Source organism: Falco peregrinus, chromosome 7, assembly GCF_023634155.1.
Source record: "Falco peregrinus isolate bFalPer1 chromosome 7, bFalPer1.pri, whole genome shotgun sequence".
Lineage (NCBI taxonomy): Eukaryota > Metazoa > Chordata > Aves > Falconiformes > Falconidae > Falco > Falco peregrinus.
The window spans coordinates 38,859,233-38,886,752 of record NC_073727.1 but is presented as its reverse complement, the minus strand read 5'-3'; the positions used below and the strand labels follow the sequence as shown (position 1 = coordinate 38,886,752).

The following is a 27,520-nucleotide window of genomic DNA, read 5'->3' as shown; positions in this document are numbered from 1 at the left end:
TTCTTACTATTTTGGGATGTTCTTTGTTTCGTATTCAGTTTGCTTCAGTGTGAATTGGATACCAAAATTAAATTGTTCAGTGTATTTAAGTGTTAATACTCTTGTACTTGGAACTCAGTGCACAAAAGTTTGTCTGTTCTAGGTTAATGGTGATACTACTAACATTTAGAATCCGTATTGAAAGCATCCTATTTGACACTTTCAGGGAGCTGTGTGTTTGGAAAATTCAGTATGTAGTGACCTTGATCCACAAAGCCAAGTTTTATTTAAATGAACTCTGATCTAAACCCATTTTAGAGATTTATGGAAGACTTCACTCCAAGGTCCTGGTTAGAACTATTTTGACAGCTCTGAATCAGGCCCATTGCTTTTATGGAGAAGAGTTTTTGTTGGTGTCTCTTAGCTCACCGCTGATGCATACCAGCTAGCTCACTCCCAAACCCTGCCTCAGTGCTGTAAGTTGGATGCTGTGGGCACACGGTTGCTTCCAGTAAGTGATGTGGATATAAGTGCCTCTGTGTTAGGGGCAAAGAGAAGAGAGAATTAAACTATACTCACCTTTAGGGTAAATGACATGGGATAGGTGAATCGTGGCAATTCAGTGCTCAATGTCATCAGTCTCTGAGCTGTGTCCTCTTGAGACTACTTCATCTCTGGGGCCTTGTGTAAGGTCTGTGGCTGCCCCACAGGGCTATATTACATTGTGACATTTACTTATCAGCTGTTTGCAGCCATACAGATGAACTCGAATTGATAATGTAGTACTGATGTACTGGCGTAAAATTTCAGGGATTGCTTTCTGAAGTTGTATGATCTTTGTGTTAAACTACGGTAGAAGAATTTCTCCATTGTCATCCGTACTCATGCCTGTGAGCCTTACCTAGTAAAGTCTGAGATCACGAAAAAGAATCTTGTCTTGCAACAGTAGCTTTAAACCATGATCATAGTGAGTGAGCATGGTGTGCAGAGAAGAAAGGAAGCCAAAATTTTTACCATTATTGCATCCAGTTTAATTGTAGTTCTGTGACTTTTCTTCATTATTAAATTACAAGCTTAATGATAATGTGTGTGCTGTAATGGAGGTCTCTGCAGGATATTCTGTGTCTCTCTATAATCTGTACCAATGCAGAACAGAATCATTCATCACAAAGAGCTCTGGCAGTAGTATATTGTGTAAGGGCACTTATCTAGAGAGCCTGCTGTGTTTGAGAGTCCTGTATTTCTATAGTAATGCCCCTTATTGAGTTAGCAGAATTTAGGGGAGCAATCTGAGAAGTGAAAAACAGCACTAAGGGCAGATTAGGCAATTGTATTTTCGTAGGATGAGATTGAGATCGGCCCCTCTATTCATGGGGCTCAGCATGGAGTAAATTAAAGACAGATTCAGAGTTTATGGCTATTAAGTGTGACGGATGTCTACCTTTAAAAATGCAAATTAATCTCAAGTTTATTACAGCTATTCACTTCAATGAATGTTTTAGAAAGCCTCATCAATTCAAGCTGCAGTTTTGTTGCCATAAACACCAAACTAGGGCCAGTGAATGCTGGAATGTAAGAAGACCTGATTTCACGTGCAACATCAAGATTATTGCTATGGTATAAGCTTATCATAATGAACTAGTATGGGAACTAGTTGAATGTTTCATTTTGTGATGCTCATTATAATACAAATTGTTGCATCAGAGTATCAAAAACAAATCTAGTTCAATATAAAAAATAACTTCAGGGCTCTTTTGGTTACTACTTCATCCTGATCAATGTTTATATAATTTGTTTGTTGTTTTTTTTTTAAAAGGTCAAATTTTACAAGGCAAAAGGAATATATTTGCAAGCTAAGTTTGCATTAAGTAGTATTGAGAAAAGCAAGGCAAGGGAGTGATTGCAGCCAGGTCAATGTGTAGTGTTTCCAAAACAGACTAACGGCAAAAAATGGGCTCTTGTTACTGTTCTAAATTGAAAATTATCATTGGCAGGTTTTTTTGACAGAGAATTAACGATCAAATGTACTTACTGTATTCTGTGACTTCATGTACTACTGAGACAACTGTAGGTGCTGAGCTTGGTATCTGCAGTTGTGCATTGTATTCTTTTGAGATGCTTTGATAAAATCTCTTTGACACAATCCTCTGTATAGTACTAAGCAACCTGCTTTGTTTTTTCTAGCTAGGCTTGCAGACTTTGGAAGATGTTTTAGTAATTGGTCTTTTTTGGAATTAAAAGACTACCATATGAGTAGAAAGAGTCTGGGACACAAACGTCTCTGCCCAAGTCTGTATTTAGGAGTGGCAACTGCTTTTCTAGTATAGAAGTTATGCTATCATTCCAAATAGGGAATGGGGCATATGTGTAAAATACCAGTATTGATTTAATAGTTTGCTGTAAATGCCACAGGCAGTAACAAAAATTAAAAGTTCAGATATATGTGTTCCTATACAAATTCCTCTACTAAAATGGAGTAAGAATAAAATGTATTTCACTGCACGATTGTATGCTTTTGATCTCTGAAGGACAGTTTCAAGATTGTTGTGGTATGCAGTAGTGAGGAGATAATATTGATACTTCTAGAACATGCAGTTGTTTGTGAAGTGTTTGATCTAACATCTTGCTTGTATGATGCACGTTCAGCTCGCCGTCTGCAGCTCAGTCCATGGGAGAGCAGCATCGTTAGCAGGCTCCTGACGCCCACTCACTCATTCCTGGCCCGAAGTAAAAGCACAGCTGCGTTGTCTGGAGATGCAGGTAAACTTAAGAGAACAGAGGCTTCACATCTCAGCCACTTTTCCAGATTCCCTGTGGGACGTTGTAAAGTTATTGATCTAATTATGAGTGTATGGTAGCATCCCAGAATGAGCTTGAATGTCCGTGATTACATTGCATGACAGCATGAAATCTCATTTGTACAGCTGTTCGCTATGCCTTTTCCTCTTTCTCCCACCACCTCTTTCTTAACTTCTTTTGCCTCTTCATCAATACAACAAATGAATACACTACATGCAGGACAACAATGTCACACTGTCAGTAGGGAAATGTGCACAATGTTGTAAAGAGCTGATTCAGCACACTCACTGCTAAGACTGTGAGCTACTTGCTGCAAAGAATAGTTTCACACTCTACCAAGGCAATTCCCATATGGAACAAGTTAGGCTTGTCGAAGGGCCCTGGGTGCAGTGGATTTAATACACGTGAATTTAAATGTTTGGGTTTATAATAACTCTAAAGTTCTCTGGCAACCCCAAAACTGCTCCCTGCTGTACTTACTGAGGGGAAAATCAACATGCAGAAATGTGAAAATATTGCTAGGTGGTAATTTAAAGACCAGGCAAAATTGAATTCCGCAGACAACTAGGTAATACCTGTTTATCATGTATTTCAGGCAGGTGACAGCTGCCTCCTATCTTATCATAGGATGTTTTATGATCATACACTGGGGACTTTACCATTATAATATATTGCTGCACACGCTGGAAGTTTAAGTCTAGGCAGGTCTTTCTTGTCTGATGTGGACAGGATTTTTATTCTGATTAAAGGACATAGAAGGTAAGAAGGAATAGAGATCTGGTAAGATTACTTTTAAAGAAGCTTTTACCTAAGCACTCTTATAACTAATTAGGCTGCAGTACATTTCCACAGGGGTAGTGCTGCAGGAGCAAAAATGCACATGATATTCTGCAAACAGTGGAATTACAAGTACAGAATTCCTTTTCACTCTTCACAAACAGCAGCTTGTAAAACTAATACTTAATGTCATCTACCAAGCAGGACATTGGAAATTCAGCCCTTCATTAGGGAATAGTTGAGAAAGCAGTGTCTTAATTTTGTAAGTGGTTACTTCACTGGAGCAAGTGTGAAGATTTTTTTTGTGACTGCTATTGCTTATTCTGTGCAGTAAATGCTAAACTGAATGGAATATTGAGAAAGATTGCAAATAGCAGGTATGACTGATTTGTTAGTCATCAGGCTGAGGTAATTCCCTGAAATGCCTTCCCTACACTGACTGGAACTGCACCACCCGGAAGAATAATCCATCTGCTCATTGTTTTCCAGGTATTATTCTCTAGGGGCAATAACTGCAATCCCTTCATGCAGGACACTTCCTGGAGATTAATGATCAGGTGGTGGTAATGGCTCACAGCTGTGCTCTGAGCACTCAGCTCATCCCAGCCTGTCGTCATTCCCTAGAAAATTACCCTGCTCTTTGGCTGTAAAGATAAGTTACAATGCAAAAAAATTAAAATAAAATTAAAGATGGATTCATGTCCTTAAATTTTAAGTGAGCTATTAGGGTCATGCAGCATAAGAGTATGTCTGGGTCTTTTTAAAATGACTCTCCAAAACCAAAATGTTTTTTAAATAACTCTGCAAAAGCTCCTCTGAATAGATGTAATCCTGTTGGTTCAGGCAGGATTCACTGGGAGTGCTTCCTAAAGCATTGTTTGGCAGCAATACAAATGAAAATGAACTGCTTGTCTTTTAATACTTATGATGTCATCCTTGGTGGTAACTTCAGATTATTAGTGCACAGCAAGATAATTGATTCAGAGAGGGTTGAGAACCACATAAATTATAAGCTGTTTAAATCATACATTGTGCCACTGCTTCCAATCTGGTTTAGATACACTCAAAAAAACCCCAACCCAAAACAAAACAAACCAACAGCCACAATCAGAAAACCCTGTTTTCTTGTTTCTTGGTTTTTTGAAGTTTTTTTAAGTTTGTCATCTTATTAAACATAAATCCCTATAAATGATAAGGCAAGCATGAGTGCTATTGCTGTAACACTTACATGAGACTCTATATATAATGTCAATCTCTCAGTGCAAGAGAATTTTCAGCGTTAGTACTGTTAAGTTGATGAACTTTTCCTTTAACAGCAACTGTACTGTTGTAAGACTGAAAGAATTAACTGTATGTGGAACTGCAGTCTTTCACGTGTGCTTAGAGAGAGATCTACAGGCAAGAAATGTTGGATGTTTTTACTAAGGAAACTGAGGATGTAATTCTTTCTCTCTCTCTTAAAAAAAACAATGGGAGCAGTGGTGGTGATGGCGGTGTAGGAAAGATACCATATAGAAGTTTTACTTTTCCTTCAAGTAACGTGCTGAATAATAATTATGCTAAGACCATATTAAATGACCAGGAAAGACAAACAGGAGCAGAGAAATAAAACTCTACAGTAATAACGTAGTTTTCCCCAGCCTTCTCCTCCTGTTAAATCAAGAGAAAGCCCAAGAGAATACTTTGCTGCAAAAAGTTCCCCGTAATACATTTTGCAGTGTTATGGTTCTATTGAATATGTAATCAGAACATTGGTAACCTGCCATTGGCAGGATATCTTTTGGTAATAGTCTTGTCCTTGTGCAAACCAATGAAAACTGCAATCCTGGGTACTCAAATACAAATTTCCAAGTTGATTTATTGTTATTAGTCTGCTTTTTGTAATGTGTAAAATAGTTTGCTGTTGAGAATGTATTTGAGTCAGCTGTTATTCTAGCATTATCAAGAAATACTAGAAGTTCTTAAATGGACGGGCTTCAAATATTCCTAAAAGAGGGATTTTGAAGATCACATCACTTGTTAAAAATTGTAGACAGCCATCATTGATTTTCTAGGTGAAACTGTTTTGTACTGTTAATGTGTTTTGATCTTTGTGTGTATGTCTCCTTTTATTTTTCTTCCACTTCCAAGACCAATTATAAGGCATTCTGATTTTCAATTTTATTATTTTCTATTCCAAATATAATTGAACCTTGTGTCAGTGCATCTACTAAGCTAGTCAGTCAGAGCAGTCATTGTGTCCACTGCTTTTTCAGAACCACCAGTTGTGTAGCTTAACAGGAAAACATTGTTACTCTCTACTACCCAGTTATGTGGCATACTTCTTAATTTATTTAAAATAAATTCTTAGTTTACAAATGTAAAATATGTGAATGCCTATTGAAATTGTATCATTACTGTATGTGTGGCCAAGCTAATGTACCAAATGATGGTTCTGACTTGAGAATTCCTCTATGTATTAATACCTTCTTTCTTTTCTGTCTTTCTCGGTTGTTTCTGTTCCTGCTGGCTTTCCTCTGTCAATTCTCCAATGCTGCTCTGTAATTAAAATTAATAAATAACAAAACCAACCAACACCGTAGTTATCCCCATTTGTCCCCGTTCAGCATCTTGCAGCCCCATCAGTCCTCTGTCCTACAAGACCATGAACTGTAGGAATCCAGGAGACCGAGCAAAACTTTATGCGTCTACTGATGCTGTTGGACGTAGGAAAACAACGCATCTTGCTGGGGTAAGCATTCCACCATGTGTATGTAAGCTAGCGTCTCATGTCATGATCACCTCATTGCATCGCTTATTAGGACAGGAATAGTTGCAAGGATATTGTCTAAGTCTGATCCTCCCCCCTGCACTGTCCCCACCCCCTCCAATTTGTTTCACGGTTGGCTGGATTTTAACTGAAATATAGTACATTATGTGGTGATGTGGCCTGATTATGCACCAAAGAATCCACGTGGAAAAACACGCATGTTTACAGAGTGGATGCCTTGGCTTCTTATGAGGCTCAGGGGCAGTCACCGCATGTGTGGCCTTTCCTCAAGTGGATCTTTGCTGCCTTTTAAGGCCTAAGCTGTTGTTGCAGCTTTTCCCTCAGTGGTGTTTTCCCCAGCAACCTGTTTTTGCAAAGCCTGTAGAATTTCATATCTTCTGAGGCCTCTAGCAAATTCAGCCGAGCCTCTGGGATAAAGAGGCAGGGAAGGCATAGCATTCACACATGTGAGCACACATACATGAGCACACAGAGCACTGTCACTTCAGCTTTACTTGCTTAGGAGACCAGGCTAGTAAACTTTTCCTCATTGGGAACGAAGAGGTTGTTTTAGGAGCATAGTTTGTAAGCAAAGCTTCCCACAGATCAGCTGTACATTCTGAATGATTTGGTAGCACTACTGTGACTGATCTGAGCTTTCAGGGAAAATCAGAACAGCACGATACAGGCAGACCAAATTCATGTTGACTGTGCTCCAAGCCAATGAAGATGCAGTCAGCTGCAGTTCAGATATAATTTGCTAGACCTGAGCAGTTATATTTTCCCTTGTACTCATCAGCCTGAGTTTGTTTACGGTGCAAGAAGAGGGAAGTCATCTCTGCAAATGATTGTGTAAGAGGTGCTTGCATTTTCATTTGGCCTGATGGGCAAAATGTCAAAAGGCAGTGCTGCTATTGACATCCTTGTTGGAAGCAGTGTTAATGAAAATTGCATGTATCATAGCCAGTACTTAATCTTCCAGGCAGAGGGTAGTATATCAAAGTTTAAGTTAAGATGCAGCTTTGGGATGTCATAGTATGCACTTGTTCCATTGCAATCTCCGGGGTCTTTCTCATTGCAAGTGGTTTGGGTTTTGGTTTGGTTGGTTGTTTTTTTTTTAATTAAATAGAAAAAAACCTTGGTACATGTTGTTAATACAAAATGACCAAGTTAAGAGCTGTTTTCAGTAGCCTGTATGATGAGGAGAATCCTTTATTCCTCTGTAAACATTTGTAGTAAATCGATTTTTTACTTTATTGATATTAATTTTCTGATGCTCTGTTTTTGAGACTAATAAAGTAGAGCTAATATAGAGGGTTATTGCTAGCAAGTCAAAATTCTTGTTCATTGTAATGCATTTGTGCTGGCTGTATATGCTTTGTGTATGTTTTTACTTTATATATGTAAATACTTTGATAACTCGGGTGATTATCATATTAATCAGTAGATATCTGGTAAATTATACTGCTAAAGAGCTGGCCTGAGTAATGAGTTCAGGATCAAGAACATCTATTGCTAATATTAAGTTATGTTTTTGGCAACTTAAAATAACTAATTTTAATGATAATGACCAAAAAATACCTCTTGGATTTATGAAGATAAAGCGGAGGTTTATGCGCTCATGAAGTTGTTTTCAGTCTTTCTTTTCCAGTTGTTAACCTGGTCTTCAGTTCAGGAGACAAGCATTGCAGAGCTCTCAGCTGGTGAGGTTCTAAGGCAGTGCTTTAGAACTTTTAGAAGAACATTTAGAGGTTCTAAACACGTGCTGCAGGGGTTGTGGTTAAGCCTCAGCCAAGATGATGAGTAGCAACCCCTCTGCATCATGTTGGCTGAGTGGCAGCTCAGTGCACTCTCCATTATTCCCATTCTTCAGACTCCCAGAGTCTGAACTCATTATTCCAAAACCCTGAAGTTTTTCATCTATTCTTAAATGGAGGAAGTATATAGATGCCTAAACTCTGATATTCCTTTAAATCAATAGTTCTATTTATACAAACCAGAGCTATGACAGGAATATTTAAAAAAAAATAAATCCCAAGATGAGAAATGAAGAAGGAAAAAGAGGAAATTGCTACCATGTGCAAGAGTCAATGGCAAAATAGTATGTGCTGTGAAATCATCCAAAAAAAAAAAAAAATAGGATAACTGTTTTACCACATCTGAGGGCTTTGAGGGCATCTGTGGTGTTCATATATAAAAATGAAAGCAAAAAGCTCATGCTATATAGGGACTGTGACTAAGTGTGAGCCTGGGGCGGGGGTGTTGCTCTTTCTTCAAATGAAATCCTGGGTTTATGGGGAGTAGTGGAAGGCATTCTGCGGTAATTAGCAAAGATCAAGCCGTAAGAGGTAATTTTTTTGCTTGTGTAAAAATAAGCCTCTGCAAATTAGCCCATTACATCTTAGGACAGTAGAGAACATGATTTAAGAAGAACTCTTGTCAAAAGCATATTTACTGATACAGGTGGTGTCAGATTGCAGGGGCTATATTAATGAACTTGCTAAACAGGCTGTAGAAACTACTGACTCAGCACTGCTTTTTCTCAGCCCCCCCCCAACCTCTCATCCTTAACTGAGCTTGCTTTGCTTTCTTTAGCTGTGTGAACTCTGGCTTGACTTTGTCTTTTTGTTTCCTGAACTATAGACGGACAAAAAAGAAAAGGAAAGAGACCATTTGTCATCCAGCTTCTCAGCCAGCTTTAAAGGAGGTCATTTTTCTTCCAACCCCAAAGCTAGATCACCAGCTCCCTCTCCAGTTTGGTAAGTCAAGTACATGCTTAGCTGGAGGTTGAGCCATAGGCAGCTCTGATTGTTCATTTAATTAAATGTGAAACAGTGCAAACTTACTTGGTGATGTAGATGCTTTCTCTCTGCAACAAAGGAAAGATACTCATGCTTTTAGAAAAATACTGCTACTGCTTTGAGAAAGGGGAAGGAGGAGGAAGATATTTGGTTTCTTCCCTTGTGGCTGGGCTCAGTGCTTACACGTTTGGAGAGCTGTAAAGAGAAGCATTTCACATGAGAGCTAATCAGTTGCTCCAGCAGTCCTCCTTGATAGGAGAGAAATGGAGAAGCTGTTTTATTTTTAGCTATTGTAGAAATGATATGTAGGTGGTGTCCAGCAGATCATGTCTGATCGTGATTGTCATTCTTTGGTTACACAGGCATGCATCAAAGTCTTTGCCTTTTTTGCCTGGCACACCCAAGCAGATAACTTCCCCACCTGGTTCCTCCAAAGTTTCCTCTGCTCAGGCACGTCCTCCTTCTCCTGGCAACATACGGCCAGTCAAAAAAGAGATCAAACCAGAGACTGAGAAGAAAAGACCAGAAAAGGAGCCCGAAAAGGCCAGTGAGGAGGGGGCAGAAGAGAGTAAAGGAACTTCAGCAGGTGCTGGAGAATCTGCAGCTCGGGAGGAGCTCACTGTCCAGGCAGAGCTTGCTCAAGGTAAGGAGAGGTTAAGGAATATCTGAGAGTCAAAAATAAAGATATTGAAAAGTGGTTTGTATTCACAGCACAGAAACAAGTAGTGGAGAAGGGCAAAGGAGAAGGATGCTATAGTCGAAGTGGTGAGCAGCACTTTAAATGGGATGTCTTTTGCCAAAGCCAGAGGAATTAATGGTTGGGACCAAAGACTGAGGCCTCAGGCTAAGCATTTTATATAGGAGGTTAGAGGACAGGCTTTGTACTGCAGGTGGAGGCCCAAACTGCCAAAACTTGGCCACTGGTCGAACGCAAGAATTTGGAGAAGGGCAAGTGCAGTATTTGAGGCTAGAGGGATGTTGCTGATTCTCCTAGGTCTGTGTTGCAGGCAAACATAGCTGATTTCTGTCCGTTAACTGCACTGGCCTTCAACCTGTCTGGCTCAGGTACCTGCTGGCTGTGTAGTCACAAGAGCCAGGAAGTCAGCAGGCAGTGATCACTGATGGAGCTGTTCAGGCTTTTACAAGTATATCTCACATGACTTTACTAATACCAATGAAGTTTTAAAGGGATTTTATGGAAGCTGTTATCACCTTTTCTGACAGCAGAGCAGGTGTGCATTAAACAGCCTACTTGTTATGCTGCCAGCTTCAGCACCTGAGGCAAGAAGTGATCCCCAAGCAGCACAAAGCTGTGCTCCTTTCAGAAGCACAGCCCTGCCTCGGCCCATTGTTAGGGAACTGCAAAGGGCTGAGATGCAGGAGCGCTGTCATTTTACAGTTTAACTGTTACAAGGGCTCTCTGGTATGTTTCTGATCCAGGTTGTATTTGCACCCCTACATTTTCTTACCTTCTGCCCCCAAGGCTACCAAGAGCGTAGCTCTAAAGGGCTCCCAAGCCTTAGGGTGATCAAATTACTTAACTTTTTATATTTGACCATCCCAGAATTTTCTGAGTTCCTAGCTACATCTTGGAGGTTAGCCCAGGCCTGGACTGTTCCCTAGTGGTGACTGAATACCTCTTCTGGTAATATGAGAGATTACTGCTCTGGCTGCGGCTAAATTGTGGCAGCTCCCAGGGCTGGAGAACAGGCCCTGGAACTCTTTAAATTACTGGTGTACAAGTATCATTTGAATTTGAGGTGAAAGCCCTGAAGCAGTTATAGAAAGATCTGCATAGTTTTTACTTGATAGAAAAAGAGAGCAGAGGAGTCAGCAGATGTGACGGTTCAGCACAAAAAAAGCAGCTGAATTTGTATAGATGAGGTGTATGAGGGGGGAATCAGGGAGGAAACCCCTGCTGGAAGTTATTAGTGAGGTAAGGAAAATGCTGAAATATTCCAAAGGGTGGTTAGAAATGTAGATTTAAAATCACTTCCTGGCTGTTCCTGGTGACTTATTTTACATGTATCTTCCCAGAATTGGGATCTGATTCCATTGATAGTTCAAAGTCTGCCCTGTCCATGTTTGTCTGCATTACCAGATGCGATTACCCTGGGAATGCTTCCTTCAGTTAGCTTGTGTGTTGGTAATGGTCCCTGGCCTCTCAAGAAACAGTGCAGTTGAGGTGCTCTGTACCTGTGCTAGAGAGTGCCAGGCAACCTTACAGAAATATGAACTAGTGTTTTCCTTGAGAAAAACCTGTAACACCTTCTCTACCAGGTGGCCAAAGCTAGTCCTGAATGAAGAATTTATGTGAAGACACTATTAAGATTTGAACACAAGCCATGGCTCACCAATAGTGGCAAAGCTTGTTAAGAAGCCGTGTTCTGGTCCCATGAGTTGCCTCAGGTTGGAGTAACTGCACAATTGATGATAGCTTGTGTCCTACCCTCAGTGCAGATCACTTCAGACAGCTGGTGTTTGAGGTCACTAAAAGTGACTGGCCTGTCACCAAAAAGTCTGGCTCTGCTTTTCAGCTGTAGACTATCAGACAGAAGGAAATATAATATCACCATGTTTCTTTCCTGCTCACTGAACAGAATTGGGCAAACTTGTGATGGTAGGGTCTTGCTGAGTCAGCATAACTCCTGTTGAGCACCCATCAGCATTTATTCTCCCAACAGAAAAGTTGGCTTAACCTTTGAACTGCAGCTGCTTTCACATGTAAAAAGAAACTTTCCTTAAGGAATATGAACCCCTAGCATCTAGAAATTTCTTCCTCCTCTGAATCATTTATGAAACCACGTAAGCTTGAAAATATTTATAGAATATTTTAAACTATTTTCTGTTCCTTTCAAAAGAGTGTCATCTTGGCTACTGTGTCTGTACAAACTAGTTTTCCTTCCTATGTGTTTTCAGCAGCCAGCCTGTCCCTGCCTCCTGCTCTGCCAGTTCTTTCTCCACCCCCAGCACCCACAAAGACCTCCGCAGGTACAACTGATGCTGAAGAAGCAACAAGGCTGCTGACTGAGAAGAGGCGCCTTGCCCGTGAGCAGCGGGAACGGGAGGAGCAAGAAAGGAGGGAGAGGGAAGAGTTTGAAAGGTGATTCTAGACCTCTGTAGTGGATAAGATACATTTTTAGTAGCCTCCTAGCAGCTTCTTGTATATGTTCTGTTGTTAAAGTTGTGATACGTGAAGCACAGTACTGAAGTGCAGGAGGCACAAGTTCCTCCCTGAAAACAGATTTTCCTGTTGGGTTTTTTGTAAGTGCAATATATACCTAAGCAGGTATGTAAGGGTAAAACTTACCCCAAATAGTGCTTTAAAATAGGATAGGAAGAGAGAGCAGATCCTTACTGTTGTGATTCATTGTTTCATCAGAAATTAACAAGGCTATATTTCCATATTCCAGCTAAAGAACTCTGCATAGCTGTTTTTATCTTTGTGATTGGCACAATGTCTCTTACTTTGGGTGGTGTTCAGGTGTCCAACAGCTGCGACTTAAACCTTTTTGTTTTCTTATTTAAAATCAAGCCCCCCAACAGTTTTGGAGGATAATGGATGTTGTGTCTCGTTTTCTACTAGCAAAGGATAGTAGATACTTATCTGCTATCTGAATACTTACGACTGTGGCTGTAACACCTTTTTAGAGGGATGCCATGCCTCTTGAATTTGTTGGACTTCTTTAACAACGTTGATGAACATAAGGACAAGGCAGGGCCAGTTAAAATAGCCTAGCTTTCCAGAAGACTTACAACATGATCCCCTCCCAAAAAGGGTTTTAAAGAAAATAAGCTGCTGTGGCATAAGAGTAATATGGTGAATAAATACTAAGACTGAAATATTGAAAACAAAAAGTAAAGAATAATCAGCTATCACAGTGAAAGGAGTTTTCAGTCTGTGCAGTGCCTTCATAAATTAACTTGGAAAGGCGTTGTGACCAGTGAGATACTGCTGGTCTTCAATGAGATATAGTAGTTGTCAAATATTTCAGATGTATCTTACATTGCTGAGATACAAAACGGAAGCTCAATTGCAATTCTGATAAGCATAAAGGAATGCATATAAGGAAATAATCCTCCATTTGACTCAAGTGGTGGTGGTGGTCGTCTTGAGGCTAATCATTTCTGAAGGAAGAGATCTTGTTTGGAGTTGAGTGTATGAAAGTATCATGTGAGTCACTGTCAACAAAATAAATGAACTCTTATGAGTTACTAGAAAGGGAGAACAAAATTAAAATGTCATTCTGTACTATCAGAGGTGAATCCATGTCTTGAGTGTTGAGTTTTCTACTTTTTGAGATAGTAAAACCAGGAAAATAAGTACAGGCAGACATCAAAGAAGATCACAAGCTGTGGTGGGCTGACCCTGGCTGGATGCCAGGTGCCCACCAATGTCGCTCTATCACTCCCATCCTCAGCTGGACAGGGAAGAGAAAATAAAACAAAGGGCTCATGGGCTAAGATAAGTGCAGGGAGAGATTGCTTACCAATTCCTGTCACGGGCAAAACAGACTTGACTTGGGGGAATTAGTTTAATTTATTACCAAGCAAATCAGAGTAGGATAATGAGAAATAAAACCTAAATCTTAAAAACATCTTCCCCCCACCCCTCCCTTCTTCCTGAGCTTAACTTCCCTCCTGATTTTTCTCTACCTCCTCCCCTGCAGCAGCACGGGAGGACAGGGAATGGGGGTTACAGTCAGTTCATCACAAGATGTTTCTGCCACTTCCTCCTCAGTGAGGGGACTCCTCACACTCCTCCTGGGGTTCCTCCCATGGGAGACAGTGCTCCATGAACTTCTCCAACATGAGTCCTTCCCATGGGCTGCAGTTCTTCTCATGCTGCTCCAGTGTGGGTCCCTTCCATGGGGTCACAAGCCCTGCCAGCAAACCTGCTCCAGTGTGGGCTCTTCTCTCCATGTGTCGACAGGTCCTGCCAGGACCCTGCTCCAGCATGGGCTTCCCATGGGTCACAGCCTCCTTTGGGCATCCCCCTGCTCCGGTGTGGGGTCCCCCCATGGGCTGCAGGTGGCTATCTGCTCCACCGTTAACCTCCATGGGCTGCAGGGGCACAGCCTGGCCCACCATGGCCTTCACCAGGGGCTGCAGGGGAACCCCTGCTCCGGCGCCTGGAGCACCTCCTGCCCCTCCTTCTGCACCGACCTTGGTCTGCAGGGCTGTTGCTCTCGCGTATTCTTAATTCTCTCTCCAGCTGCAAAATGTGCACAGATTTCCCACCCCCCCTTCCTTCTTAAATACATTATCCCAGAGGCGCTACCACCATTGCTGATGGGCTTGGCCTTGGCCAGCGGTGGGTCCCTCTTGGAGCTGGCCGGCATTAGCTCCATCAGACACAGGGGAAGCTTCTATCAGCTTCTCACAGAAGCCACCCCTGTAGCCCTCCCCACTACCAAAACCTCGCCATGCAAACCCAATACATGTATAGAACAGCTTTCATATGAAAATCTACTAAACAGGTAAGGATTCTTCAGCTGGGAAGGCCATCTGCCCTTTACTTCTGAGTGGGGATATCATAAGATACAAAGTCCTAAACAATTTGGGTAACATCAAAGGTGAAGTGGAAAAGTTATTAACTCCCAGAATACAAGGATAAGGGGGCACTAAGTGAGGTTAGGAGATAACGTTCAAAAATCAGCAGAATTAAATACTTTTTTTAAATTCAGGAGTCACCGCCACAAGATAAAATAAGTACAAAAAATGTCTACTATTTCAAAATATAATGAAATGAAATTACAGAACGAAGTGTTTTGCAAGATGTATTAAAGTCAATTATACTGTTTCTGATTCAGAAAGTATGTGAGTCATAGATCAGTGAAAGCCAGGCATATGCTGGAGAGGTATTTGTATTCAAAGTTTTTTATGTTCCATAGAGCTTCACCTTTGGCTGGTGCTGGAAGCAGACCTGCCAACTCATGAGACAGTAGTGCAACCTTTATCCAGCTGTTCTGCAGTGCTGGTGTCTTGGGTCAGGAATCTTGTGGTTTGGGGATTTTCCCCTCCTTTTTTTACTTACTTTCCTTATGCTTGTTTCATGGTTGCAGGCAAAAGAAGGAGGAGCTGTCACAGAGGATAGCTGAAGAAAGAGCTCGCAGAGAAGAGGAAGAAGCTCGCAGACAGGAAGCAGAAAAAACCCGAAAGGATGCAGAGGAGCGGGAAAAGGAAGAACGGCTGCGCCGACAGGCAGAAGAGAGGGAACAGAAGGAGAAAGAAGAGATGGAGCGTATTCAGAAACAAGTATGCTCCCCTCCTGGAATTTCTGTGCCAGTCTGGGTGGCAGTGAAGTGGGTGAAAAAGCACCTCTTACACAGTACCTAGATCAGAGGGATATCTAAAATTTAAGTGCTATATGTAAAGCGAATAGGGTCAGGGCAGAGCTCATTCCATAGAGTGGTCCAAAGAATAAAGAGAGTTCTTTTTGACAAAAACATTTGGTAAGGAGTTGGGTTTTGTTTGGTTCCCTGTAGAATTTATTTTTTTAGAACAAATCCTTTCCTATTCCTGGTAAATCGTGATGAAAAAAATAAATAGAGTTGTCTTGGGGGACTTTAATGAATGGTGTTATAGCAGACAACTCTTTATCCCCACAGTTAAAGAAAGTCTAGAGGCCAAGATAACTAACTATTCAGAGTGTCAGAGATAAGCACTGCTGAGTTGTAATCCTATGCCCAATACTGCTTTTGTGTGGGGCTAGTGGGAAAGGGTGGGGTTTGATCACTTTAATCAAGCCAAGGAGAACCTTTACCTGGTGCAGCCCTCCTGAAATCAGAGCAGCTACTCAAAAGATATAAAAGTAAATAAATAAAAATATAATTTTTCAAGTGCTGTCATTTTTGATGGATATAATGTTGGTTTACTGACCGCAGGAGAGACTGTGGTAAGCTTTCTGGATAGGATTCTTCTTGCACGTGCTTTTACTTTTTGCATGCGCTTTATTGCCCGCAAAACTCAGCACTTTAATCTGCCTCATAAATGTTATTTTTTTTTCTTCTGGTAAATAATTAAATGTATGCTTCTGAAAATAAATGCTTAAAGGATGATGTTAGTGAATATAGCTTAGAAACTGTAGTTTCTTTTTCAGAAGATATATGTTGCTTTCTTTGAAATGCTAAACTGAGGTACATCCCCAGTTTAGCACTCAGAGATAGAGCATGGCCAACGTTTTTTGGATGTTAAAGCTGTAACAAATGAACTTTGTAGTAGTACCATTATACAACACGGTCATTGTCAAGGAGCAAGGCCTCTCTACAGTATATTCCAGACAAGTTTTACATTTAATTAAAAAAGCAGGAATGGAAAGCTTGTGTTAATGTACCTGTGGCTGTTTGTCCTTGGTGTCATTAAGCAATGACTCTGTTGGCCAAATAAAACTTTCTGCTGCTTTTGTGTGGCTCTCAAAAACATCCACCACTCAAAACATGAATCTCTTTAATACTTTCCTGGCTGCTGTTTTAGTGCTGAAGGCTAGGAAATTTGTTCCTTGTTTGTCATCTGACATGTTTTCATGCACAGGCCCCAGGACAGGCACAGAACCAAATATGTCTATTGTTTAGTTATGCGTCTCCTAATGCTATGCAAACCATGGAGATTAATCAAGAAATGTGCAATTTGGTCTGAAAAGGTTTTTGGTGACTTGTAAATTCCAAAAGTGTCTTTTCTGTTGTAGGTATGTTGTAGATATGCAGTTAAGCAGATATCAGTGTAATCTGTCCTTAAAAGTAAATTATTCCTCACCTCTTTTACCATCAACTCAGAAAGAAGAGGAAGTTCGCCTACGGGAAGAGGCAGAGCGGATTCGATTAGAACGTGAAAAGCATTTCCAAAGAGAAGAGCAAGAACGCTTGGAAAGGAAGAAGGTAAACTCAGTACACATAGAGAAACAGTAATTTGTTTTGCCTTAGCAGTTTGCTTCCACCTCAGCTGTAGATATAAATGTGCCTTCAGAAAAGCCGCAGTCCTCATCTGCGTAGCCTGATGTGAAAGTGAAGGCAATATTGCCAATAGTAATAAATATTTCATCTTTTTGCAATAAACAGGTGCAGCTGATAACTGACAAGCAGTTTTGGTTTGAGAGAGATATTTTTAAATTAATGTCAGCAAACATTATTTTACCCCTTTATATTTCATTGTAGAGGCTGGAAGAGATCATGAAGAGAACTAGGCGTGTAGAAGCTGTAGATAAGGTCAGTGCTGCTACGTAATGTGTAAATATTGGACACATTTCACTTCTTTTTGCCTGTGCCATTTTTAATTTACAAAACTGTGCTTCTTTTGTAGAAACCAAATGACCAGCAAAATGGACATATATCGAAGGCAAATATTACTGGAGAAGCAGGTATTGTGTTTAATTGTGCCCTGAGCACAACAGGTGAATAAATGCCTGCTAAGCACAAAGATTGGAGATACAGTTCTGAAACTTGGCACCCTAATTGCAGTAAAGAAAGCCATGAGAGGAGTATAACTGAAATCTTAGTAGACATTATTTGTTTAGCCTTTCCATATAGGTAGTTAGCCCTTACTAAATGAATCAGCTGTTTTAGCAACTTTGTCACATTGACGTTTAAGGAGAGGGAGTTGATTCCCAAATCTAATTTATAAAGCGAAAAGAAACAAATTATTTTCTGATTCTGATGAAACTGATTCTACAGTTTCTTTTGCATAGGATTACAGATGGGATTGTTGCAGACTTACTCCATTTTCTTAAAGGATTATTTCATCTCAGTCATCGAAAGAAACTGTCATTATTCTAAACATCTCCCTGTGACTTCTTTCTTCCATACCTGCTGCCTTATTCACTTGGTCTTAATTTCCTTTTTTTTTTTTTTCCAAACTCCTAGAAAAGCCTAGTCTTCTCACACACCCACACTCTTAGTCTTTCCTTTTATTCTGTTCCCTCTATCTTTTTTTTTTTCCCTGGTCATTTTAAATAAAGTTTTATATAAAATTTTAATCCTTAGAATAAATGAAAAAGAAAATGTAGCTTATATTCAACAATCACCAAGTATGAATTGGCAGTATTCAAAGACACTGAAGTTGAGCTATGAAATGGCTTATCCTCTTGTAGCGTAACATATTAAATGACATATCTTTTTTCTCCTTTGTATTTGAGTTGAGTAACATGAAAGACAAATAACAGCACTGGCTGATGTATGACTTTTTTTCTTGATGTTTAAAGTGGACACTTACAATTAGCACTGCCAGGAAACATTTTGACACAGATTTCATTATATGTGTTTGGAAGTTATTTATTTATATATTGTCCTTGGGAGGGGGGGAAGTTTGTGAACTGTTAATACTGTGTGTATCTGGGATGTCATCTTTTGCTATAGTTATTGATGAAGGTGCTATTATCCGTTTAAACAGTTCTTGAAACTATAAATGGCTCTCTAACCTGTGGGTAGTGCTTTCCCTCCAGAGGTGGAAGACTAGTAAGTACTCAGTTTCCTAAGGCAGAGGAGAATTTGGACCTCCGTTTCCCCAAGCAAAGGCTGAAGTCCTTGAGTGACTGAATAAAGAAAAAACTACCCTCACCCTCAGGGCTGCTCTACTGTTTGGCTTTGCTTTATCTAGATGTGCTATTGAGTTAATATGAATTAATGGACATATTTTGGCCAACTAACTTTCCATACCACAGTCTAACAGACTTCTTCTGACCATACACAAATGGTGACTTTTAAAATTTTAATTTTTTTCTTACTGTTTGACAAAACCTGAGGAGACCTTTGTGGGAATGGCCAAATCACACAATGAAATGAAATCCATCACCTTTTTGTCATTTTTTGGCCTCTGCCTCAAAATAGGAGGTAGCTCTGCATTTCCAAGGAGAACTTTTTCTTCTGTTTCCTTTTATATGTTAAGTCAGTGTATCTTCCTCTTATTCCATTTGTAGAAGCACTGAAACCTTTATTTCTAGTATCTTCCATATAAAAACCACAGATCAGACTAAGACATGCAGTATAGAAGTTTCAGCCCATGCATTTGGAGTATAGCAAAACCGAGCAGCTGAAGGAGGGGCTTATCAGAGGAGTTTTGGGTAACCAAGATAAATGTGTCCAAGCCTATGAATGCCAAATTGTCCTTGCAATTATTGTAACAGATGCTAGTATGGGGGGGGTGCTACTGCTTCCTTTTACTGAGGTGCATGTGAATTGGAGTGACTGTAGATACAGTGCGGAAGTTGTACTTTAAAAAAACATCCGGAGGCAGGCCAGTAACATCTATCATATGGTCTCTGGATGAAGCACAAGGATGATCTAATTTTATGTTGCTGTCTACAACATTTTATAGTAGTGATTTGGTACTTGTTGAAAGAAGTATCCTTTCCATGGAGATTTTTGTCTCTTGATTTCCTTTTGGATTACAGTCAGTGATCAACACTGGAACCAAGAAATACCAGTGTATGGAACTGATGATGTCCCACTGTTCTCCTATTCCATTCTCTGTTGTTGCTTGAAAAAGGACAGTGTAATATTCTGTCAGATATCAGCCTATTTTGACCACCGGCTTGTGTGCTGGAATTGTGCATGTCATTGTGAGATGTCTATTCTTGTCTGTAAAGCTACAGCTTTGAAATCTGTGGCATTTACTTTGGACATGAAACAGGGCAGGGCTTGTGTGCCCAAAAAACTTGACAAAGGAGGCAGGGTTGGGGAGGGATGGGTATGTGATCCTTTTTTTCTTTTTCTTTTTTTTTTTTAAGCTGTAGCTTGCCTTGATCGTGCTGTCTTTTGTAGGAAATGTTTTATCCTAATATGCAGGTAGATTTGTTCTATGAAAATCTGTTTTCTCTCTCTAGCCATAAACAGTCCTGCATCTCCTTTGGAACCTGCAGGAGGACCTCAGCTTCAACATGCCACACAGTCTCCGCACAACAGCAAATCTGTCACCTGCACACCTGTGATTGTTTCACATCAACCTCCTGTAAACATGGACAGGTAAGAACATTGCTAAGTACTGGAGCATGTTTAGAGGATGCGGGTTACTAGAGTAATAAATTATATTCCCATCCATGTATTTGTTAACTAAGTAAGAGACAGCTGTTCAATCTGCCTTGTTTCCTGTTTATCTTTTCCTGTGTTCAGAAGAGAACTTTTATCATCTTTCACTTCGCCGTAACCCATTTTTGCCAACTGATACCAAAGAAATTTTTAGAAATACAGCATGTTCTTTGCAGTGTCTGGAACAAAGTGTTGTTTTGCCAGTGCTACTCATTTTGGCTTTGCATTTTCAAAAAAACCCCCTTTGTTCTCAATAAGAAGAATTTGGGGAGGTAGATATTCAACATTGGGCGTGCTCTGTAGCCACAAATCCAAGTCACTCAGACTTTGAGAAATTGTTGAAATGCTTGAAACCTGGGTGTTGAACTGAGTGAAATCTGTTACATAAGCATGAGCTGTCAGTTATTTCAATTTTAGTAATGCAGAAAGCCAAATAATCCCGTAGTCCTTTCATGTTTTATGCAGGTAGTGCCAGAATATGCATGGAAAAACTTGAGTGTGGGAAGCCATCACGTGGTCCGCAATGGGCGGTATGTTGCAGGGTGTGATTGGCACTAATTGAAGGAGGAATTTGCCCTCTGTCGGTCCCTCCATATGCCTGAGGGATCTTAGCCTGCTTTCATGCTGACAAAGATGCTCCTGCTGAGAGAAGTTCTGTCAGTGATGCCAAGCCCTGAGCTGCATTGGATGAGCTGCACAGAGCTGCCTCGTAATTGTCTCGGGCAGCTAGTAAATGTTAATCGCTCCCAGCCTTATACGCACCTTGATGTTTGTAATGGAAAATGTGCCACACTAATGAATGCTGTCCTGTGGCATTATAATCCATGTGGAAGGAACCTCAGAACAGCCAAAGTGAAGAATGAATAAATGAGATTGAAGAACAGCCACAAAAGTTGGAAGTGCGTATAAGGCTGTGGAAGAGGAAAACCGATAGGCCAGGTTGGGATGTGGAGGGACTCTACTTTAGAGGTACATCCACAGTGACTGGGAAGGCAAAGGCTGAAGCGAAGCACTTAGTAGCATCCTGGTGTAAGCTTAGCCCGGGCAGCCTGAAAAACTATTGTAAGGAATACACAGCAGCATAGATGCTATCGTATGGTAAAAGCCACAGGTGCCAACACCGGCGCTACTGCGTCTCATGTGCTGTGGTGGTCTGACATCTAGATATACCTGACATTGTAGCATACAAATAGCAACAGATGGAGATGGTCTGTTGTGTAAGCACCTGACTCCAGCCCCAAGAAAGATTTGGCTTTTGTCTGGAAAGGACTTGAGCATGTTTTAAGGTCAAGATAGTTCAGATTTCCGACCACAACTTACAAAGGCTTTGTCTGGGGGGCTTATGGCATGCGTTTGTATGGGCAAGAAGAGGGAACGAAGGAGAGGAGTCTTCTTAAGGCCTAGAGCAGCAGTCAGACTTGTTTCCCTCCTACAGTGTAGGAAGTGTGGGAAGCTTCGCTGGCTCTAGGACAGAAGTTTAAGTGTCAGCGGGTCTATTTTGTACAGGCCTGGGGTCTAGCCCTCAATGTATTTCTTTGAACAGGACTGGGGGTTGGCATTCAGTGACCAAACCTAGAATACCTGTACGTGGGGTCAGTCCCCAGACAATGCAGGTGCTCTGTCCCTTGCGCCAGTAGCGCTGAAGGAGGGTGACTCAGAAAGCTCTAAGAGGTTTGTGTGAAGATAAGGAGTTCTACTCTGGGGCATAACGGGAAGTTGCCTGACTGCTTACTGTGCTGAACCTTCATCCCTTTTCCTCCCCATCATGCCATCCATCCTGTGTCAGCTCTGCAGCTGGGATTCAGTTGGAAACAGTATGCTTGCTTCCATGGTCATAAGTACGATGCAACTGAGGAAAAAATTAAAGACTTCTGGCAAAGTGAAGGCAATTGATATCAATACTTCACCGCTCTCTGTGCTGCTTTTGATCAGCAATGCAGATCTTGTTTACTGGAACTTCATTAGCTTTCCAAGACAGTTGATCTTCATAAACCCTAATGAAAATGCTGTGATCTGCTGCATTATTTAACATATTTATATTGTCAACAATTGTTAGTTTTATTAATAAACACTTATTGCAGATGATAGATTGGCGCAATCATCTACCCCACCTAATAATTTGACAAAAATTTTATTGGTATTCCTACTCCTGTGTTTTAAAAAAATGAACATTAATCAGTTAGGCTTAAAGCTTCTTCATTTTGCATTGTGAATAAAAAACCCAACCGACAAACCAGATATATTTGCTTGTGAATTGAGCTGCTCTACCATGTTAGCACTCAAGGTTTTCAAATAGATTTTACATTAATTCTTGGTTCATAGAAAAAAAATTCTTATTTCATAGTTTTCTGAGTTAAAATGATGTGTCTGAACTTGAATGTGATTTTTGTAGTATGTAGTTTCAAGTGGTGCTGCAAGGGTTCTGGTTTTGCCACCTCTGCTTGCTCTGAGTGTCTTCCCCACAAGTAAATTCAGTTAAATGATTTAATGCTTGAATGCTAGTGAATTATTATTGGAGGTGGGGTTGGGCAGGGAGTGAACTCGTATCTGACCTATAAGTCTGTGGTGAGAAGACTCACAATTGAACTTAAATGAAGACATTTCTCATTCAGGTGTTGTATGATGGAAAGGGCAACACTAAGTATCTTTTAAAATGGAGCATACCATGGAAATTTTCCAGTTATATAGTAAAGTACCTAGATCTACCAATAAAACTGGCAGTTCATGGATACTGCAATATTATTAATGGCGTGTTAACTTCTGGCTAGATTCTGAGGGTTTTGTGGGGTTTTTTTTTGCCCAAGGAATGGAAAATTGAATTTGAAACAGCTGTTGAAAGTAAGATATAATGTTAAAGCATTTTCAAAGTTCTAGTAAATTATAAGATTCCAAAAAGATTTTTTCCAGATTCTAATTTTTCTTGCTTTACTGAACAACAGAATCCTGGAATAAGCACAATTTTAATTTATTATGCAAGTATCTCACTACAAGCACACTTATGATAGAATGCCAAAATTACCCAGTTCTTTCTGCACTTTATGCCTGAAAAGGGTATCTCCAGTGTTGCATTGGACATCAAGACATTGCTAAGAATGTAACATAAGACAGTAAGAATAGCTGTAGCAGGTCAAAAATCCATCACTTTTGTGTTCTTTGCTTTAATGGCCTGTAGCGGTCACTTAGGGAGAGAGTATAAGGAAAAAAAATTCAGTACCAGGAGATTCTCTGGTAACGAAGGGTTACTAAGAATTGTGATCCAAATGCAACCACAGGCTCAAGTAGTCCCTGAGCTGCTAATTACCAGAAGCTGGAGGATACACCAATCTCTTAGGAGTTTGTCTAATCTCTTTTTGAGCTTATGGCCTCTAAGATGTCCAGTGGAAATTCATTCCACCGTTCCATTTTTTTCTAAATTTGCTCCCCTAGTAATTTGATGCAGCAAATAGCATAAAATGTAGAGGATTTTATAGCATAAAATTTAGAAGATTCGTAATCATGGTTTTCTCTTCTGTAGCCTCTTTGTGATTGCATAGACTACTCTGTCTCAAAAGACATCATTCAAGTCTGTGAATCCTGGTCTAACTCAGCATGTAATACTGGCAGTGCAATGACAAAGAAATATGAAGAACTATTTATCTATGAAGTCAGCTGATGAATTGGATAGAAAAACTTACATGTTTGCAGAAGCAAGAGGCTTCTTCATTGTACCAATACTTGAAGTCCTATGCTGCTTAATTTATGTGAACGAGCAGTTGCTTACTTCCTGCCTTTTTCTTACGCCATCCATCAAACTTGCTGTGTTACCCTAGCTCTAGTAAAGTTGTTGACAGTAGACTGGGATGAAATAAGTAACAGGAAACCTTATAGTGAATAGTAACCTATAACTATACATTATAGAGCAGGTTTTATTAGTCCTAAAGCATTTCACAGATTCTGCTCCTCATCTTACAGACATGGATCTCTGGCACAAAAGGGTGATGTGACTTGTGATGTCTCCCAGGCAGCCAGCAGGATTTCTGTGTCTGCTCTCAAACTCAGTGCAGTGAAACATATTTTTCACTTTAAAATTTGCTCAGCACATCCACAGGTGAAAAAAGGGGAGTTCATTTCTGAGGAAGAGCTGGTGATGGTTTGAAAAAGTGGGAAAGGCTTGATATGAAAACCAGCATGATGTTGTTTCAGGAAGTCTGGGCTCTGGGTAAAGCATTGCCACATTCAAAAGAGCAATAATTATTTTCTGTCTCTTGGGAAGTACTGTAAAACAATTCTGTAATTGTTTGTGAAGAGGTGGACACCCGAAGAAGCCAGCAAATGAAAATAAACCATATGCCAATTGCAAGCAGGTTTTTTTAAGACTAGTAAATGTACTGTCAGGAGAAAATTAGCCTGTGAAACCAAGCCACCTGCTCAGAAACACCCTGAGGAAACTCATAGCCTAGTTCCGATCTAGAAAAATCTAGGAAAATTGCATTTGAGCCTTTATGGCTAAAGCATTTCTAAACAACCTGAACAGTCATGTTCCGAATGGGGAATAGGTACCCAAAGTTGTCAGGACCCAACTGTTGACTTAAGAAGCACCTGTGAAAGATCAGGTGATTTTTGAGTGTCAGTTGAGTACTTGCCCTTTCTCAAAAAGGCTATGGTCCCACTACTGCCATCCTGTTCACTGAAGTAGCACCTTAGCTTCTCGCCTCTGGCAGGATGGCTCATGCCACCTGGAAAGCCAGCGGGATTTGACAATACAGCACCTAATGAAAGGGTGGGCAGCGGAAGGGCAAGACTGAGACATGATCACGGATCTTCTCAGGGGAGTATGTGTAAGTGGAGAGTGTGTCTCTGCTTGTACTGCTCCTGCCTGGGGCAGATGTAGAAGAGCTTTCTCATAAGGCATCTCTGTCAAGTGGGAGATGGAAAAAGAAACTGCAGGCTGGCATGAAGGATGCTGGAAGGTGTTTCTTCTGGCTTGGGTGTGATCAGTGGGAGGAGTGCAGAGTTGGGTAGTGCCTTGGAAATAAGCCCTAAGAACTTGTAGGGGAGGAGGGACTGAAAGGAGAGCTGCACTGGTAGGGGAGTTATTTTTCTCTGGATAAGTGGCAGGTAGAAGAGGCTGCTCCAAAGCTGGAGGCAGGAGGTGATCCAAGAAATAACACAAGTGCCAGTGATCTTATCTAAGGGCAGTTACATTGATTCACAATAAGAGGAAGGGTATAGCAAAGGTTGTGAGAGCTGGAAAAGGTGTTAGAGGCTGTAAATTGCAGCAGGTGGGTGGCTCAGGATAGCAGTGGTGGTGCTGCAGCAGTTTTCTTATTGCTTCCCATTGCAGCCACTTCTCAGCGCTGCAGTGTCCGTAAGGCGTTCTGGGTGTCGTGTAGCCAAATGTAACAACTACCCTGTGTCTTTGAGGGAAGGCGTGTCTAGTACATAGCCGCAAAACCAGATTTTCTACTGTGGTAGAAGCAAAAGTTTGTTTCTACTGGCTAAAAGAATGTTTGGCATTAATGCAGAATTCTCTTCCATTTGTAATGTTGCTTTGAGGAAAGCTAAGTTTCTGGTTTAGATGAAGTGTGTGAGGAAAAACCTATGCTTCTCTTTCAGCAATCTCAATCCAGAGAAAAATGCCAATGGAAATGGAATGTCTATGCAGAATGATAACTTTGAAGAGATCATAAACCTGCCTATTGGTTCTAAACCATCCCGGCTGGATGCCATGAGCAATGATGGAAGCAATAGTCCTGAAATTCCTTTGAATCCAATGCTAGCCTTTGAAGATAAGGGGACTCTTTTGCCTCAGGTAGATAGTGTTCAAACACATCAAACAGCAGGTAGGTTTGCCTTGGTTCATTAACACTTGTAATGCGTTGTAATTGACAGAGGACTTAGAGCTCTTGACATAAGTTGATTAATTTAAGCATTTTTAAACACCATATTATTTGGGGAAAGGAGCATATCTCCTCTTTGTAAAGCTATTCACGCCAAGTACATACAGATGCAGTGCAAATTATGGTGAGGCCTTAACTCTTCTTTGAGGGAGGCTTTCTAAGTACACTTTACTTTCTACCATTCAAAGTTGCTCGAAAATGTTTGCTTTCAAAACAGAATTTATAAGTGACAGCTGCTGTTCCTAGCTTATGATCAGCACTCATCTTCCAGTCCTGTAAGCGTAATATCTGATAAGCACATGCAGAAGGGAGCTGGTATCTACCTTCTGGGTAAAATTCTGGATGTACTTCCCTCATCAAATTCTTGCTGACATTAATATTGAGGGATGGTTTGCAGCACACTGGATTTTTCTGAATTACGTCACAACTTTTAAAGGATGTTAGGTAAACAAATACTAATTTAGCAGATTAAATTGGACTACCGTTTTATTTTTCTGTGGCTAGAATATGTAAGGAAAATCATCTTACAATAAAACAATCACATAAATGCATAGTGTTTTAAGTAAGTACTGTCATGCTTTGCTGACCTGTCATTTTTGATACCTTCTGTTGTAGAAGTGATCTGATTGTTTCTTCTGAAGAACCAAAGGTGATATGAGTATCTCTGCAGCCAGTGGAGTTTCCTCCATGCTATGAAGGAGTGGTTGTTTTTTTTTCTCTCCAGTTTTTTAAAAGATTTCTTGAATATCTTTTTTTGGAAGGACTTTAGTAAAACCAGCAGAAAAAATGATGGGAATAGACTCGGATCACCTCTTTAATAGCTTTCATCACTAGAAAAATCATGCTTCACGTGCGTTACTTAATATGGCTTTTTCCAACAAGCTTTTTCTTTAGTAAATGGATATTTCTGCATTCCTTAAGACACAAAACACTGGAATCTGAAAGCAATGGGCTGATTTGGGTGGTGGGACTGATCCTTTTTTTAAAAAGGTGGGTGTTGGTTTAAAAGGCATAATTGTAAAATTGGCAAAGAATCCTTTACACTTTGTGGTTCTAATACTTGAAAAATAAATACCTCATTGCTCTACAAGTAGAGTTAATGGGGTGTTTCATTTAAACCTGTTGGTTTAAATATTATTGCAGAGAACTCTAATTATGGGGGCAAAGTATAGGCTTCTGTATCAGGTTCTTGTAAATGTAATTCCTACAGGGACATTCTGTAAATTGAGACGTCACTATGATCTTCTCACATTTTCTCTAAAACACAAGACAAGGCAGGTTTTAAAATGTGAAAATTTGAAAGCATTATTTTTTCATGGACAAGAGGAAAACCTATTGTTCTCCTAGATGATGTATTTATGAATTTTGTTCAGTACAGAAATAAATTGTTTAATTGAATAAATTAGAAAAATGTGGTAAAATGATACTGCAAACTTGATTTCTTTAGTTACATCCATGTTCACAATACTGTAAAAGGCGTATACACGTGTGCGCACACACAAGGAAATACCTTGTTCT

The 27,520-nt window shown here is 40.3% G+C and overlaps 1 protein-coding gene across 8 annotated transcripts in view; it reads left to right on the top strand.

Moving 5' to 3' along the window:
• Window positions 1–27,426, top strand: part of MAP7 (microtubule associated protein 7) — a 127,302-nt gene extending 99,876 nt beyond the window's left edge. For 5 of the 8 annotated variants that reach the window (XM_055810383.1, XM_055810380.1, XM_055810386.1 and 2 more), the window contains 12 exons: window positions 2,626–2,739; window positions 6,138–6,286; window positions 8,948–9,063; window positions 9,468–9,748; window positions 12,025–12,208; window positions 15,171–15,363; window positions 16,881–16,982; window positions 17,259–17,309; window positions 17,404–17,461; window positions 19,922–20,060; window positions 25,719–25,945; window positions 26,618–27,426. In XM_055810383.1, coding sequence (XP_055666358.1) covers window positions 2,626–2,739; window positions 6,138–6,286; window positions 8,948–9,063; window positions 9,468–9,748; window positions 12,025–12,208; window positions 15,171–15,363; window positions 16,881–16,982; window positions 17,259–17,309; window positions 17,404–17,461; window positions 19,922–20,060; window positions 25,719–25,945; window positions 26,618–26,628 — 1,625 coding nt within the window. In that variant the 3' untranslated portion in view covers window positions 26,629–27,426. The remainder of the gene's footprint in view (window positions 1–2,625; window positions 2,740–6,137; window positions 6,287–8,947; window positions 9,064–9,467; window positions 9,749–12,024; window positions 12,209–15,170; window positions 15,364–16,880; window positions 16,983–17,258; window positions 17,310–17,403; window positions 17,462–19,921; window positions 20,061–25,718; window positions 25,946–26,617) is intronic. The other 3 variants (XM_055810384.1, XM_055810382.1, XM_055810381.1) reach the window with 2 other exon arrangements.
• Window positions 27,427–27,520: the final 94 nt, after the last annotated feature.